This window comes from Brienomyrus brachyistius, chromosome 8, assembly GCF_023856365.1.
Source record: "Brienomyrus brachyistius isolate T26 chromosome 8, BBRACH_0.4, whole genome shotgun sequence".
Classification (NCBI taxonomy): Eukaryota; Metazoa; Chordata; class Actinopteri; order Osteoglossiformes; family Mormyridae; genus Brienomyrus; species Brienomyrus brachyistius.
Window position 1 is genome coordinate 10207673 of NC_064540.1, and position 19929 is coordinate 10227601.

General features: G+C 41.5%; 2 protein-coding genes across 5 annotated transcripts; both read left to right on the forward strand.

Annotated features, from left to right (window-relative positions):
* Positions 1–57: 57 nt before the first annotated feature.
* Positions 58–16833, forward strand: LOC125747233 (interleukin-17 receptor C-like). 4 transcript variants are annotated; one of them, XM_049022190.1, is made up of 17 exons: positions 58–138; positions 6040–6511; positions 7711–7735; positions 8336–8467; positions 8829–8906; positions 9161–9264; positions 9536–9647; positions 10180–10221; positions 10532–10671; positions 10910–10975; positions 11425–11488; positions 12188–12390; positions 12589–12639; positions 13111–13162; positions 13675–13770; positions 15024–15062; positions 15144–16833. In XM_049022190.1, exons 2-17 carry the CDS (start codon positions 6392–6394, stop codon positions 15812–15814), a joined length of 1995 nt encoding a protein of 664 aa, XP_048878147.1. In that variant the 5' UTR covers positions 58–138; positions 6040–6391; the 3' UTR covers positions 15815–16833. The 4 variants fall into 4 exon arrangements, with proteins under 4 accessions (XP_048878147.1, XP_048878144.1, XP_048878146.1 ...); XM_049022187.1 differs by having other exon boundaries at positions 118–196; XM_049022189.1 differs by lacking the exon at positions 58–138 and adding an exon at positions 226–354.
* A 551-nt stretch (positions 16834–17384) lies between these two features.
* Positions 17385–19417, forward strand: LOC125747237 (protein B4). The gene is made up of 5 exons (XM_049022194.1): positions 17385–18246; positions 18329–18600; positions 18845–18962; positions 19042–19094; positions 19160–19417. Exons 1-5 carry the CDS (start codon positions 18129–18131, stop codon positions 19346–19348), a joined length of 750 nt encoding a protein of 249 aa, XP_048878151.1. The 5' UTR covers positions 17385–18128; the 3' UTR covers positions 19349–19417.
* Positions 19418–19929: the final 512 nt, after the last annotated feature.

The window sequence follows — 19929 nt, forward strand, 5'->3', positions numbered from 1 at the left end:
TTGTGTGCGAGGTGTTTCCAGAGGTAGCACTCAATTTGCAGAGCTGTTCTGCTGCAGCACCGAGACCTTGGAGGGCAGGACTTGCCTCTCTGGGCGGTTTAACTGGAAAACAAAGTCACACACCTGTCGAGACTATAGGTGAGTCAGAAGTTCGCGGCAGTTATCGCCGATCAGACAAAAAATGGACAGGCTAAGAGTAAGTACTGCTGGGATTTTAATGTTCTTGTCTGACGAGATCTTTGCTTAAGTCTGAATGGAATTTGTTCACATAGAAAGTACCTCAAATGGATAGCTGGTGGTGAGTTAAGATTTGAGCTGAAGCTGTTTGGGACTGAATTTTGCACGGCATTCTCTGTAAGTAGGACATTTGTTCCTTTTCTTCAAAGAGACTGGAACAGGGTTTTCAGAGAAGAAGAGACTGACCAGTGTTGAAAATGCTTTTGTAATATGACTGGTTAGTGAAACGAACTTGAACCTGATAAGTTATAAACCACTTTATGATGATAGAGCAATCTAAGGAAGAGGAAGTGCTTTCATACGAATGAAAAAATACTCTTCTCTTGTGTTTTAATAAAATACACATTAACAGCAAGGCAAAATTGTATATTATCTAGATAAGTGTCTAGTAAGTAAATGAAAAAATGAATGCTGCCTATTGTTTGTGTTCCTATAGAAAGTATTTTAAGAGTAAATTTTTAAATATTACATTTTAACTAGTAATGAATAATTTATTTCACCTAATTGTTAACTGGATTCACGCCTTCTTAACTTCTTAACAATCTCTTCTGTACTTTGTAGTGGACAGTGTACAGTAGTTTAACTATCCTGTAATTTCTTTAGATAATAAAAATAGTATACAAAATTATTTTACTCAGTATACACCGTATATACAGTTGTGCTCAAAAGTTTACATACCCTGGCAGAATTTGTGATGTTTTGGCCATTTTTCAGAGAATATGAATGATAACACAATAACCTCTCTGTCACTCGTGGTTAGTGGTTGGGTGAAGCCATTTATTATCAAACAATTGTGTTTGCCTTTTTTACATCATAATGACAACAGAAAATATCCAAATGACCCCGATCAAAAGTTTACATACCCTGGAAATTCTGGCATGATAACATAGACACAGGTTGACACACACAGGTGTAAATGACTACTAAAGGTTACCATCCTCACCTGTGATCTGTTTGCTTGTAATTAGTGGGTGTGTATAAAAAGTCAATGAGTTTCTAGGCTCCTGACATGAGTCATTCAGTGTTGCACTGATTTTTGTTGGATTCCGAGCCATGGGGAAAGCAAAAGAATTATCAAAGGATCTGCGGGAGAAGGTTGTTGAACTTCATAAAACAGGAAAAAGATATAAAAAGATTTCCAAGCAATTAAGAATGCCAGTCAGCAGTGTTCAGACCCTAATTAAGAAGTGGAAAATGAGGGATTCTGTTGAAACCAAACCACGATCAGGTAGACTAACAAAACTTTCAGCCACAACTGCCAGGAAAATTGTTCGGGATGCAAAGAAAAACCCACAAATAACTTCAGCTGACATACAGGAGTCTCTGAAAAAAAGTGGTGTGGATGTATGAAGATGCACAATAAGGAGGCACTTGAAGAAAAATGGGCTGCATGGTCGAGTGGCCAGAAGAAAGCCATTACTGCGCAAATGCCACAAAATAGCTCGCTTACAATATGCCAAACAGCACCGAGACAAGCCTCAAAACTTCTGGAACAAAGTTATTTGGAGTGATGAGACTAAAATTAAACTTTTTGGCCACAACCATAAACGTTACATTTGGAGAGGACTCAACAATGCCCATGATGAAAAGTACACCATCCCTACTGTGAAACACGGAGGTGGATCGCTGATGTTTTGGGGGTGTGTGAGCTACACAGGCACAGGGAACTTGGCCAGAATTGATGGCAAGATGAATGCAGCACATTATCAGAAAATACTGGAGGAACATTTGCACTCATCAGCTCGGAAGCTGCGCATGGGAGGCTCTTGGACATTCCAACATGACAACGATCCAAAGCACAAGGCCAAGTCAACTTGTCAATGGCTACAGCAGAAAAAAGTGAAGGTTCTGGAATGGCCATCTCAGTCTCCTGACCTCAATATCATTGAGCCACTTTGGGGAGATCTCAAACGTGCAGTTCATGCAAGACAGCCCAAGAATGTACAGGAACTGGAGACATTTTGCCAAGAAGAATGGGCAGCTTTACCATCTGAGAAGATAAAGTGTCTCATCCACAACTATCACAAAAGACTTCAAGCTGTCATTGATGCTAAAGGAGGCAATACAAGGTATTAAGAACTAGGGTATGTAAACTTTTGATCAGGGTCATTTGGATATTTTCTGTTGTCATTATGATGTAAAAAAGGCAAACACAATTGTTTGATAATAAATGGCTTCACCCAACGACTAACCACGAGTGACAGAGAGGTTATTGTGTTACCATTCATATTCTCTGAAAAATGGCCAAAACATCACAAATTCTGCCAGGGTATGTAAACTTTTGAGCACAACTGTATGTTGTGTAAATGTCTTAAGAAATTGTGCAGTAGCAGTTAAAGGTCTAGACAAGCATAATGAAAATCATTTTTTTTTAAAAAAAACAAGACGACAAACTGAAACACACCTTGAGGTTATGTAGTAAGTAATATCTTGTGAACAAGGAAAGAGGTGAAGTGCTGTGGCAGGTGACCTGGCCCCCTCAAGCCCCCTGACCTAACCCCTATGGAGCTGGTTTTGGATGAGTTGGATCGAAGAGTAAGAGCAAAGTAGCCAATTTCAGTCAAAGCAAAAGGGGCTATTTTGAAGAGTGTGAAATTTGAAAAATCTTTGAGACGTTGAAAGCTTCTCTTTGTCGTTGTAATGTTTGGTATGTTTTACTTCATTGCCTTGAGGCGGTTTACCATAAGGTGAATAACACAGCTAAAATAGAGACAAATGCAGTAAAGGCAAGTGTGTCCAGACTTTTGACTGGTCCTATAAATATACAGATTCGCACACCTGCAATAACATCATAAGCCTTTCAGAAAGCATTACCAAGTTAACTCTTATGGAAATACATATTGAAAATGTCATATTGTCACTGGTGTGCCTCTAGTATGAGAAACTTCATCAGATGGAGGAAGTAGTCCAGGATTTCCTTTCAAGCCACAGTCTCATACATTTATGACTTTTAGTTAGAATAATTATGTTGGAGAAAACAAAGCCTGCACTCTGTATGCAATGAGAACTTTAATCATACATTAAAGACTGACAGCCCGCAATTACACACTATATTTATTAAGTACCTCAGTGTAATTAAGGTAAAAGACCACCTTTTGTGTCCAGAACCACTTCAGTGGTAATTGGTAGTTGGAGCAGCCTTTTTGTACACCACTGCTGTGTTGTGATGTGTTGTGATGTGCTGAGCTTTCACTCATGTGTGGGCTTCCTGATAGCTTCAATATGTCACTCTCTTCTGTAGGCCCCTAGCTGGAAGTAAATTTTTTGGGGTGTCCAGCGACCTTACCGGTCCCCCACAGTAGACTTAATGGGGGCGGGGTGGGCAATCCCATAATTTTAGTACCTGGCTATGTGCCTGAGCTCTTGGATTAACAAGGTCTTATATCACAAGATATGTCCGGAGTTCTGTGTTTGATTTCTGGCTGTCGCTCAGTGTGAGTTATTTGATCTCCCTTTGTGTGAGTGACTTTCCTTCATGTACTCCAATGAATGTATGTTTGTTTTTATGGATTTCTTCCACCTAAGCCTGGTTAAAATGAATTTTCTTTATTATGTTAAAGGTTTATTTAAAGATTTTTTTCTTTATTACCACCCCGCTGTTGTGACAAGACCTTGACGTTTTGTCTTGTTTGGTGTTTTTTTTCAAAACAAATCAAATTTAAACAATAATTTTCTGGGTTTTACTGCTGCTTATTCAGTGGTAGGGCTGCCAGTAAACTTGTTTACTGGCAAAAACGGTCACTTGATCACATGGACCTTTCATTAGTTCTCAAATGCCTAGGCTGTTAATCATTTCTTGTTTCACTTTTGGTTTCACCCGTATTTATGTAGAAGGCATTGTTACTGTTTCAGTGACCAAGTACTTTGTCATGACTTAGTTCTGGTTCCTAAAAGGTAATTCTCAGCTGCTCCCTGCATCCCACCCACCCTATGTTTACATGCTACGTGCTGCTATGAGTAGTACAATGTGGGTGTGTGTGTGTGTGTGTGTGTGGTCCATGCCTTGCTAAGTTGATTGTAGATGTGTACTGGTGTGACTGAGACTTTATGTACGTGACTGCATGTAGTTGTACACCACTGTGAGTTTACCGTGCATGATCTCACTGTGCATCAGATCCTCTGTAAAGTTTGTACATGTATGCATTATTAATGCCTGCTATTTATGTTAAAGGGATTAGCGGTGCAGAGGTGATCTTTAACCAAACAGTTACAGCATTCCTTTAAGCAAGCAAGCTTGAATATGCACTATCAGTGCCCATCAGTCTGGTTGGATCAAAATTTGATCATTCACAATCACATCTTGTCAGTCTGATTGCTATCCTGGGCCTGTACTCCTATGTCAGCACTCTAAGCTGCAGTCAAGATGTTTGGGAAATATTATTATTTAGCATTACTGAAGAGGTCTAATGCATAGAAAGCTAATTATAGATGTGATGGAGATTGGGGCTAGTATAGTATTCTATAGTTGTGATGAATGGATTTTTAAACTTATTTGAAGCTTAAAAAAACATTAAAAGAAAAAACAGTAACATACCTTGGATTCCTTCTTCATCATGTGTGCCATATATCTGTGAGGCACAGCATTCCAATGGTCAGTGCCTTATCTATACCTACACAACAAGTATGCGAGTATCATGTTCAATTTTGTCCCTGTTCCTATAAAGTAAAAGTAGATGTGAGATATGGAATTCCTGAAAAACCACTATAGTGCCCAAGCCAGCTCACCGCCCACCATTAAACTTACAGGTACGCTACTGCATTCTCATTTTTTAATCTGTGCTCTTTTTAAGTCAAACACGATGAATGTCTATTGTAAGGGCCTAATTGCATACTCCACGCAAGTGGGTCAGGACACGGTGATCTGCGATCAGGTCACCAATCAGTTAAGAAACCCAAGTTCAGCAGAGCACTGTCATCGTTGGACTCTGCATTCTCGAATTTGAACTCTGTTCTGCTTTGAGTTGAAAAACGGTTATAAGACGGGTGTTTAGCTAGCTGCATATAAAGTATGTATTGCCTTGCAGGGAGGGGGCTGTACAATGATAGCATGCAAACACTGACCACAGCATTTTCAGTTCCTATTACTCGACATACTTATGTGTATACAAATATTTTAACAAATTATGAAAAACACATAATCAAGAACATGAGATTGGAAAGGGTAAAAGGGCACCCTATGTATTTTGCTAATTTTTCTAGCAAATGCGAAATACAAATTAAAAATAAAAATCTACCAATTCCAAAATATATGTTCATGCTGTTGCGGAGTTTTTAAAAACGGAATTACCCGAGCGCCACTAACACCCATACGGCTTCATTGCAACACGGTCAAATGACCACAGTCCGACAGCTTCCCAAAACTTTCCTGCCCGTCTGTTTGCTATAACTATAGCTCTTTATATAACTTTTCATCTTCCACATGTATCCATCTGTTGCGAGCCAACAATAACATGTTTTATGCATTTATTTGGACTGGAACATGCATATATACCTTGATGAAAAATGTGCGTATGTAATAATGCCAATAGTGCTAGCAATTAGAATTTTGCATGCAACTTTCTGCTTGCCCATAAGGTGATTTGTACTGCCGAAGAATGTTTCTTGCAAAATCCATCTTGCAAAATTTGGTTAATTGTTTCTGTCGTCCTGCTTGTGCGGAAATGTAATTTCACAAAAGAGGAACAGATATTTTACTTGTGCATATTCACATTGTTTCACAGCGCGCAATATCAGGTCATCTCTGTCATTGGAAAGGCTGCTGTAGTGGTTCATCTAATCTACAACTTATTTTTTTTTTTCCAGTGAACTCGAAGAGCAACTCGAAAACCAGGTTTCAAGGAGCTCCGTGCCTCGTTTCAAGACTTTGAAATCAAGCCAAGTATTGCCTAACCCCATTGACTGGAAAAGGGAGCTGGTATAGTTAGTCACTTCCGTGCAAGACGCGTAGGATGCCGTGGGACTGGATGTGAGAGGGCGAAACGTAGCTCTGGCTCAGCGGTCTTGATTCATACAGGTGTGTACGGGACTATCGAGGAACCGCAGGTACAGGAGTAAGCACGCCGCTGGTGGCGGTGTGATCAGCCAGGGCAGCGGTTCCCGTTGTCAGCTGCATCACATAGCCCGAAAGGAGAAGACCGAGTTACTTACCCGTGGGATGATGCCTCATCTATGGCTACTTGTGGCCGCGGCACTGCTGTCCGCGAACTTTGGCTTGTCGGCCGTTCTTCTGGAGAAGATCGACTATGACCAGAACTCCCAGTTCATCTGCGCCCAGGTAATAATAATAATAATAATAATAATAATAATAATAATAATAATAATAGAGCGAAGAAGACGAAATTGATAGTTTGGGTGGGCGAGTCAAAAAGGCGTACCCCCATAATTTACATTAGATCTAACGTGTTATTTATGGAACAATTAAAAACGAGAAATACCGACTTCTCTCGATATAAAATATAAAATTTTACCACGTATTGCAAACGCATTGAAACATCAATACGTAACGCAGTGTTCCTGTAAATTAAAAGGTCTATTTATTTATTAATTAATGAATTTTTTTTTATTTTTTTTTTGCGAAGTCCGGATTTTAAGTGTTGGAAAATGGTCCATAATAAATGATTTGCTGTAATGGAAAAAGGGATGGAAATGCGTTTGGGAAATGGGCCATGGTTTACTTCTCCTTACTTATTGATGTTCCCCAGTGAAGTGGATACCCTATCCGTCAGCAAGTATGCTGTAGCTATAGTAACAGGCTTTCCTTCTGAGGTTTCGGGTTTATAGATAGTGGCTTCCCAACCTTCCAAAGTGCATGCATTATACAAAAGCGTCCTTACTCCTTTGGCACCTGTATAACTGATTGAGGCAGCTATGGATCATTTGGCTAAGGCTGTTCGTGTACAGAAGTTTTGTTAGTGGTTTGTAAAAACTCTGACCACTGACTATAGTCCATTATGGTTAAAATCAGGCCCGCTCATGAGTGCTCAACAAACTCATAGGCAGCTCTCCCAGAGTTATTAACTTTTCTTGGAACTTTCCATGCACATGTGATTTTGGTTAACAGGCAAGCCTTCCTGCACCTTAATTAAGAATACACCAACCTTAAACAAGCCAGACAACCTTGAATAGCCAGTCCCAGCCCATTCTGCCACTGTAGGCTGAGACTAGTCGCCTCAAGGACAGTTTATTTACTGTAGTAGGATGGTGTTACCCCAGTATGCATATCTTGATGTCTTGTAGTGGTGTTTTCTTGCTTAATATGTGTGCATTGTTTTGTTTTTGTACATTCTTATAATCTTATAATTTATAATACTTTCAGACTAAAGAGAAACATATGTAAATGTTAGTGTCTGTTTCTATTGTACTGTATATACTTAAATATGCTTCTGAAAGGTGTACAGTTTTGTAGGCAGTATCGTGTGTACGTGAGGGGGTGTGTATTTATTTCTCTCTAAAGATCTCTCGTTCATTTTTCAGGGCATATCAGACTGCAGGATCAAGAGTAAGCACTCGATTTCGAATGAAAATGAATTAAACTTTATTGATCATAGGGAAAATCTATGGGGCAGTGTGTGGCTCAGTGGGGTAAGCCTGTGTCCTTGTAATCAGAAGGTCGCAGGTTCGAACCCAGCCTCAGCACGTCTGCGGGTCCTTGAGCAAGACCCTTAACCCCCAGCTCCCTGGGCCGCTACGGGTGGCAGCCCTTTGCGGTCAACTTACTCCACAAAGAGCAAGTTGAGGGAGGCGTAAAGATAATTTCCCTACAAGGGATCAATAAAGTATCAATGATTTCTGCCTATCCCACCTTGCTCTCTATGAGCAGCCACCCATAGTGGTGCCTGGGGAGCTGGGGGGGGTTTAAGGGCCTTGCTCAAGGGCCCACAGACACACTGAGGCCGGGCTTGAGCCAGCAGCCCTCTGGTCACAGGCACAGAGGCTTAGTCTACTGAACCACATGCTGCCCACATTATAAATGAGAGTTGCGGATGATGTGCTGTGTTTCTGGTGTTCGGTTTTATATGCAAATGTTGCCCTGTTATTCCTCTCCCTTTGTTTGCTGTGTGGACGGCGTCCTGTCAGTGTAATACTCTATTCTGTCTAGATGAGTTCCTAGGGTGGCCAATGCGGGGTCCAGTGAACGTTAGTAATATGGAGCTTAAGCCACTGCTGTGCTGCATAGAACAGAGGAAGTGCAGACCATGTCTGGAGATAAAACTCCGGCTCATTGTAACAGGTAATCTTCTGTGTGGCTGGTTGGCTGTGACTTTGCTTTTGCATATCTGTATATTTCCATATATGTACTATCCACAGATTAACATACGTGTGTTTAAGGGAACACTCCTTTGCATGTTTTGCTGTTATTCTCCAAGGAACAATACTCGTAAATACCGTAATTATAACTACACGTGTACTGCAGCTGTTTACAGGGTATTCTGTGTTTGTGCATGAGACTGGGCGCAGTGTAAGCCTGTAATATTAAAATTGTGTCTCTTCTTCAGTGTTTAGTTAGATTCATAATTAGCGTTTAAAAAAAACTTCACTATTCCCTTCCGTAAATATGCAAGCTGGTTTTTTTTTTTCTCTGGATGTCTAAGGTAAGATATCATACGAAGAGCTAGAACAGTCTGCTGAGGATGAGGATGATGCTTACAAAAGCCTGGAGAATGAAGAAGGTAGGATCAGTAATCAGTTATGATAAGAGCTCTAACGTACTGTCTGCCCCATTTGTTCTTACGTTATACAAACCCATGTGTAGCTTTCTTCCTATCTTGGCGGTTATCCTATAATTAAAACGATGCATAATTTGCCCATTTCTTACATTTTTATCCATTAGTCTCCATCAGTTCACATACAGAGTTATGAAATCTCTATGGACACACTCTTTTGTCTCTAACGGCCATCCCCTGTTGGTGTCTGTATCCCACAGCCTCACTGAGCTTATGCTACAACGCTCCACCTCTGCTTTCATTCTGCAAGAGACTGGAGTTCAGTCTCCTCCCTGCTGTTTTGGAGGAGAATGATACGCCTGAGGTAAATAAATATAAACCTTTGCTACTTTTGTATGACATTTTACATGTTGCATATTTTATTGAAACTGCTATCATGGCTAAAATTTTACAGCACTGCACTTTGATTGATACCGTATTCCATTGATACATTGTAACAAGTGTTACCAATTCCCACGCCTTGTCTGTCTCATTTATTTGGCTCAGTTAACATCTGAGCAGACCCTTCTGGATGTGCTGCCCTACCATTAGCCTTCATCCTGATCACTCTGCCTCATGCTGTGTATCTCCTACAGGTCTGGCTCTCCGTAGTAATCTCTGAAAAGGTGTATTTCGACAGTCAAGTAATGGTGCAGGTCTATCCCTCTACCTTACAGCGAATCATCATGATCCCTTCCATACAAGATGGTAAACAAACATGTCCAAGAAAGGACATCTGCTGTGTTTCACCCTAAAGACAAAACAGCACTACTTCGGCTTTTAGATGGTTTTCCTTTGCTGTGATTATTTGACTTGATTACACACAGCTTGCACTCCTGAACAGCCCAGCTTCAATTATAATCAAAACATCCAAAGCTCTGTAAAAAATATACGGAAGTCGCTAAATCATTTGCCAAACTGCTAGACAATTCAAACAGACTTAAGGCTACATTCGTTTCTAAAAATCTTCATGCGCTTTATGTTCAGTCTTTAAACAAAACGGTAGATTTCAAAAAGGGTGTGTTGATATTTCGTATTTGTTTTGCACACTCATACACTTTACAAACTAAATACATATTCAAAGCACATGCATCTACTCTGATCCTCACACAGAGCCAGTAATGGAAGATAGCTGACATGTACCTAGTCAGACATAGACACGCACTTGTCAGTTTTAGGTTCCTACTGTATGCACCAGCTGTTTGATCTTCTATAATCCTCTCCTTTATCTGTCCCTCAGTCTGTTCTTCAGCCTTGCACCGAGATGTGGAAGGATGTGATGGTGAGTAGAAAATGCTCCCAGTGTCATGGGTGGTGGATAGACCTTGAATTACTGGAATATATAGCTATTATCTAGCAAATACCTGAATATTATTTCCCTGACTAATCTAGCTAATACCTTTTAGCTGCTTCTGTACTTCTGTATGTGCCTTTACCTCAACAGCTACTGTTTTCTTAGCGTATTTAATACTTGATTTGTTTTTCAGCATAGCTAATATTCGTTAGCAGCTGCGACGGGTCGAATGCACTTGTGCTGTACTGAACTTGCACTGCAATCATATGCAGTGACTGACATTCTTTATTTCCATCAGTTCCCACAATAAGGACTGAAATTGATTGGAAGAAGGCGGTGGTCACCCTGCAGCTGGATGACGATGGTGCGGAGCATATCCGGTCCGCAAAGCTGTACATGTCGTATGGAGACAAGGGTGAACGGTCATATAGGCAATGGGTGAGTTTCTGTGCTATACATTGAGGATTCCCTGGTACCATCATGAGTCTGAGAGTCAGCTCATGTTTAATTCGCATTTAAAGACTGATGTGGTGTGGTGTCAAGGTCTGTTGGGCTATTTAAGCTGGGATATCAGGGTATAGAGGCGTATAAAGGTGATTAGACACAAACACGAATCTGTGGAAGGGATACTTAATGCGGCACCTCCGATGTATTAATATGTCCATTTCAACTCCAGCAACAGAATCACACAGAGAAGATCACTATTCCCCTGATCTCAGTCGTCCCCTGCCTGTGTTTCAAGGTGATATATCAGTTTTCTAAGTATTTCTCATAATAATAATAGTTATAATAATCATCACCATCATCATCATCATTATTATTATTATTATTATTATTATTATAACTGACCAGGGCCCTTATCACAAAGCTGGATTTCTTGCTTAGCCGGACAACATGTCGAATTTAAGGTAGTCTGGGCTACATGTAAGTGAATGAAGATAATGTCCATTTATGCTGAGGTGTCTTAAATGAGACAAGTTATTCAGCTAAGCTAGAAATCTGGCTTTGTGATATAGGAGGGATGGATGTATAATAAATAATGTTCAGCACAGACAGATGTTTTATTAAAATATTGATTGAGTTAATTTTGTCAAATGTTCGTCCTTAAATCCCAATGTGGCTGCTAGCTGCCCTGTCCAGGTGAGCTTTGCCTTGTGCTCTAACGCGGTCTGCTGTTCTTCCTTTTGACAGGTATGGTGGACTGGAAGCATACACCCACTGCGTGCGAAAAGCTGTCCCTTTGTGAACCAAACCGGTAAGTGACACCAGAGCTGTTCGGTTAGCATTACACTTCGCAGGCAATGCAAAGGGAAAGCTGTCTGTATTTCTAAACAAAGTACATACGACAGACACCCGTTTATATTTGGACATTAAAGCTGAATTGTAATGAATTTTGTAAAGATTTGTGTTCCTTGTGATCAGGATGGAAAAAAACTAACCATAACCAATGTAAAGGCTAAACCCCTCGGTTTATATATGTTTCATTTACCTGTATACTGATTTATAGTTTATATTTGTCTTGAATCATTTATTGGAATGACAGTCTTTACGAAGCACAAAATACTAATGGCTACATATGTTTAGGGTTACCCTAAGACCCTAACTATAGGTGATACATGGATGGATGGATCAATGGATGTATATTTGGGTTTAATTTTGTGTTTTGTATCCATTTTTCTAATAAGATAGATAAGATAGATTTCCCACTTGTGAATTTTCAGGTTCCAGACTGGATTACTTTCATATTCTGCCATACCTACCATTAATCTGCATTCATTAATTCAAAAAATTACTGCAGCATGCAGAGTAACCTCACGCTATACACAGAAGTGCTTCCTCTGCGGTACACTTTAGAACTTATTCTCCCAGTATATAAATATCCATTTAGCAGTATTTGCAATTTACTCTGGGGCACTTGGCTGTTCTTTACATGAATCTTTCCACTCTCCCACAGAGTTAATTAAAAACGTCTTGAATAATGTAACCGTGTCTGTGGACCCAGTTCCAACAAACAACAATGAAACTGCACTGTCCTGGACACTGAGCGCCCCCTGCAGGGTGGATGCTGAACTGTGGCTCTGTCAGATGCCTGAAGGAGGGATAGGCCACTGTGGAGAAGTGCAGGGCTCACGACAGCGGCTGCAAGTCGAAAAGCGAGTATGTAGCCTCCAGTGGACTGGCAGCGTGTCTGCGGTTTAACTTTTAAATGCACATTTATGTTATTTGACACTTGACAACACGTCAGAGTTGTTTCATATTCTTAAAGTGATTTCACCTTGTTTACAGCATTCACTGTTTAAACATACTGCCTGCTCACCTTTTGGTTTTAATTTATTGGAATCTCTTACTCTACAGACGACTGGGAAGTTTAGTAATATCAAACCCCATCCTTACCTATGTGTTCAGGTAAGACCATCCTCCATCTTTTTGCCCATTTCCTTCCCGTTGTTGTGCTCTGTGGTGAATGGATTATTAGCTGTGTGGATTAGGAGCACATCTGTATACAGAGATATTGACACAACCGTGGATGTGTGTGCATGAGTAATGTGAGTAATGTATATGTGTGTGCATACCTGTGTGTAAAACAGGAGTATTTTAGCCTGTCCTTGTGATTGTCACCCTCAGTGCCGTGTAGAAACTTTTCCAGGGGTGGGTGATCAACTGAGGGACCTGGTGAATTTTGCCGACTGGGAGTGGGTTGCTGTTGGTAAAATTCATAAAGGGGAACTCAGGACTAAGAAAAGTGGCACTTTCAATTGTTAATGCACGTCCCAGGTCAGCTGTGGTGTGGTGAAATTGACCAAGCCTCGTACCTCTGTCATACTCTGGCACCTACCAGGTCATGTGTCACATGCTTGCCTGTCTACTTTTGTCCAGGTAAAAGTCCTAGGGAAGGATGGAGTGCTGGACACCATTTGCCCCTTTGCCAGTGAGTGTCAGCCTCAAACCAGCTGAACAAAGAAGCCAATAGCACAAACCACACTTGTCTTTCTAAGCTGTACTGTATATGATTAGCACAGCATTGGTGACTAGTGGGATAGCCTCACAGCATTTATTATTCTGCATAAACTTTAACATTTTATAGTATTCATTTCTTTCAAGCTGTCTTGTGTAATTACTGTATAGCCTCAGGCCTATATTGCTGTGGTATATCTGTTGGTAATTGATGTTGGTTCGGAAAGTGCTTTATAGACATTAATAATTCGAATTGGCCAAACGATCTGCACGCGTTACTGATTCTGGGAGGAAAATAATGTATTCCTACCTCCTGTGAGAAAATTGTTGACATGGAACTTTTCAATGTGGATGACTTTTCTGCTTATCCAGAGTGACTTGTGTGATGAATTTGGTTTTCAAAATTAAAGAGCAGCCTATTCACAGACATGCTTGTCGTAGAGGTCTGTATCACACCAGTCTGACCAGTGGCTTCTTGCCCCTCAGACTCCCGGAGACGCTGGACTCTGGCTTTGCTCCTCGCCATTCTCATGGTCTGCCTGGGGATGTTTGGACTCTTTCTGCTTCAGGGCACTCTCAAACGTATGTATCTCACACATACTCAGGTCCTTCTTACATACGCCACACAGGCACTTCTCAAATTCACACCTAAACCAAAACCAAGTCATTACCATTACGGCGGGGCTCTCTGAAATTGGAGCAGCCTCCTTAGGCCCTCTGCTAATCTCTCCAAGTTGCCTTGAGGGGAGGCGGGAGAGAATGCAGCGAAGTCTCGCTGCAGCTGCATGGCAAGCTGGACCGCCTCCGGGGAACTGAACTGAACTGAACTGAACTGAACTGAACTGAACTGAACTGAACTGAACTGAACTGAACTGAACTGAACTGAACTGAACTGAACTGAACTGAACTGAACTGAACTGAACTGAACTGAACTGAACTGAACTGAACTGAACACTAGCACTAACATCAATGACGGACAAAAGTCAGAGCAAGACGTGGACTGATATAGAACAGACAAGTCAAAATAACTAGGAACAGCTGGGCACAATTAGGGAAGCATACATGGATAATCAGGGGGGCGTGGCACACACGAGGATTGTATGAGCCGGGCGTGACAATTACTTAATTACAAAAAAATTTCTTACAACCCATCTTCGAGTGATTTATATAGCAAGGATGAAAATGAATATGATTGTTTCGGAGAACGCATGCAGCACTCATGAAAAAGCAGTGAAGATAAACTTTAAAATGATTTTTCTACATATACTAGATAAACTATAAAAGGAATAATAATTAAAATTTCAAAGCTTACTAAGTTTTTTTTCTATGACAGAGTAACAGAGTAAAAATAGTTTAGTGAAACTTTAACCCTCTGCGCTATAATATCCGTATACAGAATTGAAATTAAGCAAAAGACCAATTTTAATGTAGCTTATTAGCAATGCAAGAACTACCTGTTTATAAGAAGCGATGTTGATATTAATATCGGACATGGTCTAGCCATATAATATACTGCAGCCATTTTTCGAATTCAGTACAAAATCCGCGTTCTTATGTCATTTGGCGCTACTACCAGTTTTTAAACCAGTGGAAAACCAACCTGTTGAAGTGCTGTAATTTTGGTACCTTCTCGGAGTACAAAAAGCACAGTACCTGGTGCAATGGAAAAGCGTCCTAACACATCTCATAAGCATATACTCCTACAGACCTCATCATGCACATGTACACTTTATATACTAAAATACCTCTCAGTGCACAGAAAGACTGTAACCCATTCCTTGCAGGCCTCGCTCTGTAGAAAAGGGAAGGTGACTTATTTCTGGTGTTTCTCACAGGTTGGGCTTGGAGGTGGTTCAAAGGCAGTGATGTGAGAGGTGAGGTCATGCATCTGAATCGAACTGCTCGCATGCAGACATGCTTGACAGGTATTCATGGCCCATTCTGCTGCCTCTTAGGTGCCCTCGATGGTGGGAAAGTGGTCTTACTCTGCCCCCCCGACCCAGATCCAACCCTCCCAGCGCTGATGTGCCGGCTGGGCTCGACCCTATCAGCGCTGGGTTTCTGCGTGTCTCTGGACTTGTGGTGCAGCGCTGAACTAAGCGCACTTGGTCCCGTGCCCTGGCTGCACTCGCGGCTTGACTGGCTACAGCGCCACGGCAGTGGAAAAGTCGTCCTGGTAATCACCGGCGCCGCCTGGAGGCAGGCGCAAGAGTGGGCACGCAGTGGGCAAGAGGCAGGCCGTCCTGACTCAACAGCACCCCCATGTGGCCTTCCTGCACGTGCTGACGTCTTCAGTGCCTCCCTCAGCTGCATCCTGGCCGACTGTCTGCAGGGCCGGGCAGGCAAGCGCTTTGTCTTAGCGCACTTTGAATCCTTGCCCCCACTGCCCCTAGGTGCCAGTCAGTGCTTGCCCGAGCTGTTCCAGGGTATCCCACTTTATAGCCTGCCCTCTCAAAGCCTAGCCTTTCTCACTGAACTCATGGGGGATTGCAAAGAAAGAAGCAGGAGGCGTCGAGCATGCCGGTTGAGGGCGGGGTCCCGTGCCCTGGCTCTGGGACTCGGTAGGCCAGGAGACCCCTGGGAGGAGATTCCCTTAAATCCCTGCCAAACGCCCCACTGGGTGTGAAAGACCGGAGGGAGGAACTTAAGGTGATATGGGTCTCCCATGGGGGTAAGGGAGATTCAGAGAACCTGGCACTGAAAAGCACTGAACATTGACTTTGTTTTGCTCCTAGAATCCTCTTATATGTAGAATTTATGGAGATCTTTAAACATACCCTGGACAAAAATGAAGAAGAAAAACCCTTGATGTGAAAAGACGTGATTCACATGGATGTCCATTCATATTCTTACACCTGCTTATCCCTAGCCGGTCCTGTGGGGGGAATGGGGCCTGGAGCCTGTCCCAAGTAGTATAGGATACAAGGCAGAGGTATACCCTGGACAGGATGCCTTCTTTACACAATATGGGCAATTTAGAAAAGCCATTTACCATAAGTGTTTGTCTTTGGACTGCGGCAAGAAATCTGATTACTCGAAAGATACCTAAACAATACAGAGGAACATGCAAAAATTCCCCCACAAACAGAGTCCTCCTACCTGCTGAGGCTCTCAGGACAATGTTGCTGATATTGCAGTGAATATGACAAGCTGGTCAGAAAATTTTAAGCTTTTAAGATCTGAATTTCTTTGGGTGTAATGGATTTGCACTGTACGACTGCCTGCAGCTTGGGATTCCAGCTCATCTTTAACCCGTCCTGAATTATACAGCCATTGTAAGGCTGCAATTCTTACACTTCTTGAAATGCGCTTTTTAGCATTTGTACTGTCAAGTGTATTTTGAAGGACTGATACAAAGTAATTTACTAATTTGCTTAGTGAATGTACATTTCACACACTATTAATGAATAGATGGTTGAAGATTCGAATCTTGGTACATTTGAATCCATTACTTTACTATGTCTTTCTCCAGTGTCAATTAAAACTGGTTGGGATAAAATTCTCACTGAATGCATATCTGATGGTAACTAAACTACTATGTATAACACTGCTTATCTATACAATGATAAATTAAGCAAGTACAACTATTGTCGGCATTGTCTGCAAAGACGTAAATAAATATATATACATATTTTTTTAAATGTGCTAACATTTTCTTTTATGGACATTTACACTGTTTATGACATAGAAAATACAAAGTCTACAAATTGTGCAATCAAGTTGTCCAAGGAATCTACATGATATCAGCTGTATTGAATATGAACTGAATATTAAACTAAATGAAGGATCGGTTTCTAAGTCTCCCAATACACATTTAGATTTTCATATTAAAGTAAAACAGGTAATTATTTTAACGAGTCAATTCCGTGGAGAATCGGCTGAAGAACTGACAAATTTCAATATTCCGACTGAGACATATAAACTTCTTATCATATAAGGAGTTTTCAGCCGGTTTTTCAAAGTGAAGCTGTTTGAGGGGGGGGTGGTCTTACAATATTGTTGTAAACTGACAAAACATTGTTATTATTTGGTTTCTGAAAATGTCAAAATAATTCGCCGCCTCCGCCATTGAAGCTCATGAGACAGCGATCTGATTATGAAACATGTGATTCATTGCATAAATATTGGAAGCGCGCAACTGGGTTAAACGTTGATATTTGACTGTGCGTCATGGGCGCCAGAATTGAGAAACACTAAGGTGGCACATACAAATGTTGTGCAATTTCTTGCACCATTGAGATGGGGGTGTGGCAAGAGGTTTCCACACAAATGAGTCTTTCAATATGAGTATCAGTTAGTTTGAGTTTAATGTTAATTGCATGACAAAATAGAATTAAGATTACCAGGATAACTGGCTGGAAGGTAGATAGATGAAAGGAACATCTTTTAGGTCAAGACTGTCCATTCATCAGTTAACAACTTAAGTTACATCCACTGACAGCCTATTAAAACTCAGACTACTATACTTATCCTCTGTCTAACCAGTCTGTCTAATTAATTTAAAATTAGACAAACTGTTATTTAACATTAAACATTTATGTAACATAAACGACTTGATTCAAGAATTTGCGAAATAAAATTTACACACACACACACACACTACTAATCGAGCCTACGTTTAAATTTAAACGAACCGATTGTCTTTCATCGATTACTGGAGCACTTTCCGTTTTACAAAATTTTTAATTATAATTCAAAACATAGTCGTTACAATGTCTGTATTTTAATCGATTTTTTTAACGAATATCGTCAGCTGCACCAGCTGATGGTTATTATTGATTAGTGGATCCGGGAGCTAGCCGTTTATAAATCTGCACACCGGGGAACTGAAAGGATGGTCTGCTGCATGTTTGCGATTAGTTGGGGGGGAAGGAAAAAAAAAAAGTATATAGATAGTTACCACAGTAGCTTGCACTTTTAAAAGCCTTTTAATCTTAAAAATGCCTCCGAGAAAGGCACCTGTAATTAATGCAATCTCTCCGGAAGAAAGTCTTTCTCCAGCCACCGATGAAATTACTAACAAGAAAAAGACCAAGACGGCCGAAGAGGCTAAACCTGGTATAGGACGCATTGATCGGGAACGTTATCTTACTTGTTTTGTTTTTCCTCTAAATGCATATGCCCATCCGTTTTAATTTAGATGTCGGGAACCCCACAAACGCGGCAGCCGTGCGGAAGATGTCTGCCCATCCATCTACGCTGGAGATGGTTAAAGAGGCGCTTAAGGCACAGGATTCCCGTAAAGGATCATCCGTCCAAGCCATACGAGGCTACATACTGGAGAAATACCCCTCAGTGGACGCTGTCAGGCTTAAGCACATGCTGCGCAAGGCCTTAATTAAAGGGCTTGAAGGCGGAGTGCTGGTTAGACCCCCGAACTCCTCAGCGACTGGTGCACAAGGGAGGTTCCGGGTGAGTGCCTACGAACTACACATTTGGTCCGCTTTCTTTTGGATTGCATCGCTTTATAGGCGTTTCTCACATGTAGTGAGCAAAGGTTTACCGTTTTTGACATCCTTTAGTGCCTGACTGCACAACACTACTACATTGCTGTGCTGCATAATACCTCGTCGGTCAAATGCTTGTCTGCCTTTTCTTGCGCTTTGTATATCTGCCCTGATTTTGTGGAAGAGGGTAAGGTTTGTTAACTTCATAGCTTCCTGTGAAAAACAAACCGAGAGACCCCAAAGAGTCAATGGAGAACTCTGATCCCAGTGGCAGAAAGGCTTCCGAAACTAGGGCTCCTGTGAAGAAGGTGAAGGGAAAAGCAGAAGGTAATGATCCCGCTAATCCATGCTTGAACCTGCCTTGTATGACCTGTACTGCTTAATGGTAACGTGACTCACTTTCTAGGATCTGACAAGCCGAAGCCTGCAACAAAGAAACCAAAGGCCAAGCGCTCAAAGGTGGGGATGTTCCAAACGTGGCCGTGCTTCCAGTGATTGTTAGTGCTGATGTCCTATTTCTACAGGATTCAGTGTCTCCAGAAGACTCTGGCTCCAAGGTGGTTCCTGTTAAGAAACCTAAAGCCAAGAAGCCTGCTGGAGAAGAGAAGCAGGAGGACAAGGTGCTGAAACCAGTGCAGATCCCACCTAGTGAGGCTAGGGAGGACCGTGGTGCACATGCAGGCAGAAACTCTAAACGTGGAAAGACGAAGTAACGTTTTGCTATGTTGGGTTATTTGTATTTTATATTCTAACTGCACTTTTGAATAAACTTCTAAACCTGATGTTGAATTGTCCTGGTGTGGTAGTTTTGCTACCTGAGATGAGTACTTGACTCCAGTCATACTGGATTGCTGTCCACTTCTGGAAGGTTGACTGTGGTTCTGTGCTTGCAGAATGGCATGTCTACAAAGCTGTAGATGGCAGTTCACCTTTTACACCCAGCAGCAACAATCCTACCCAGCCTTTAGAGGATGTGGGCTATGAAAGTCGAGGGACATCCAAGTTGACTAGATTAGTGCGGAGTCTTAATTTCAGACTGCCCTCCTGCTTTGTATAATCCCCCCCCCAAATTAGCCAGAACTTGAACCACATCTACGGATTATCCAATAGGAATGTCCCAGAACTAGCTTCCTACTGGAAAGTTTGAGGAAGTTTCTTCGTGGAATACACCCCCCAGTCTCTAAATGTGGAGCCATTGAGTCTTGATATCAACTGAGGGGTGTTTGAGAATCCTGTTCATACTGGTTCCCATTTTTCAGATGGGAAGGTGGTCAAGGAATCAGTGAAATCACTT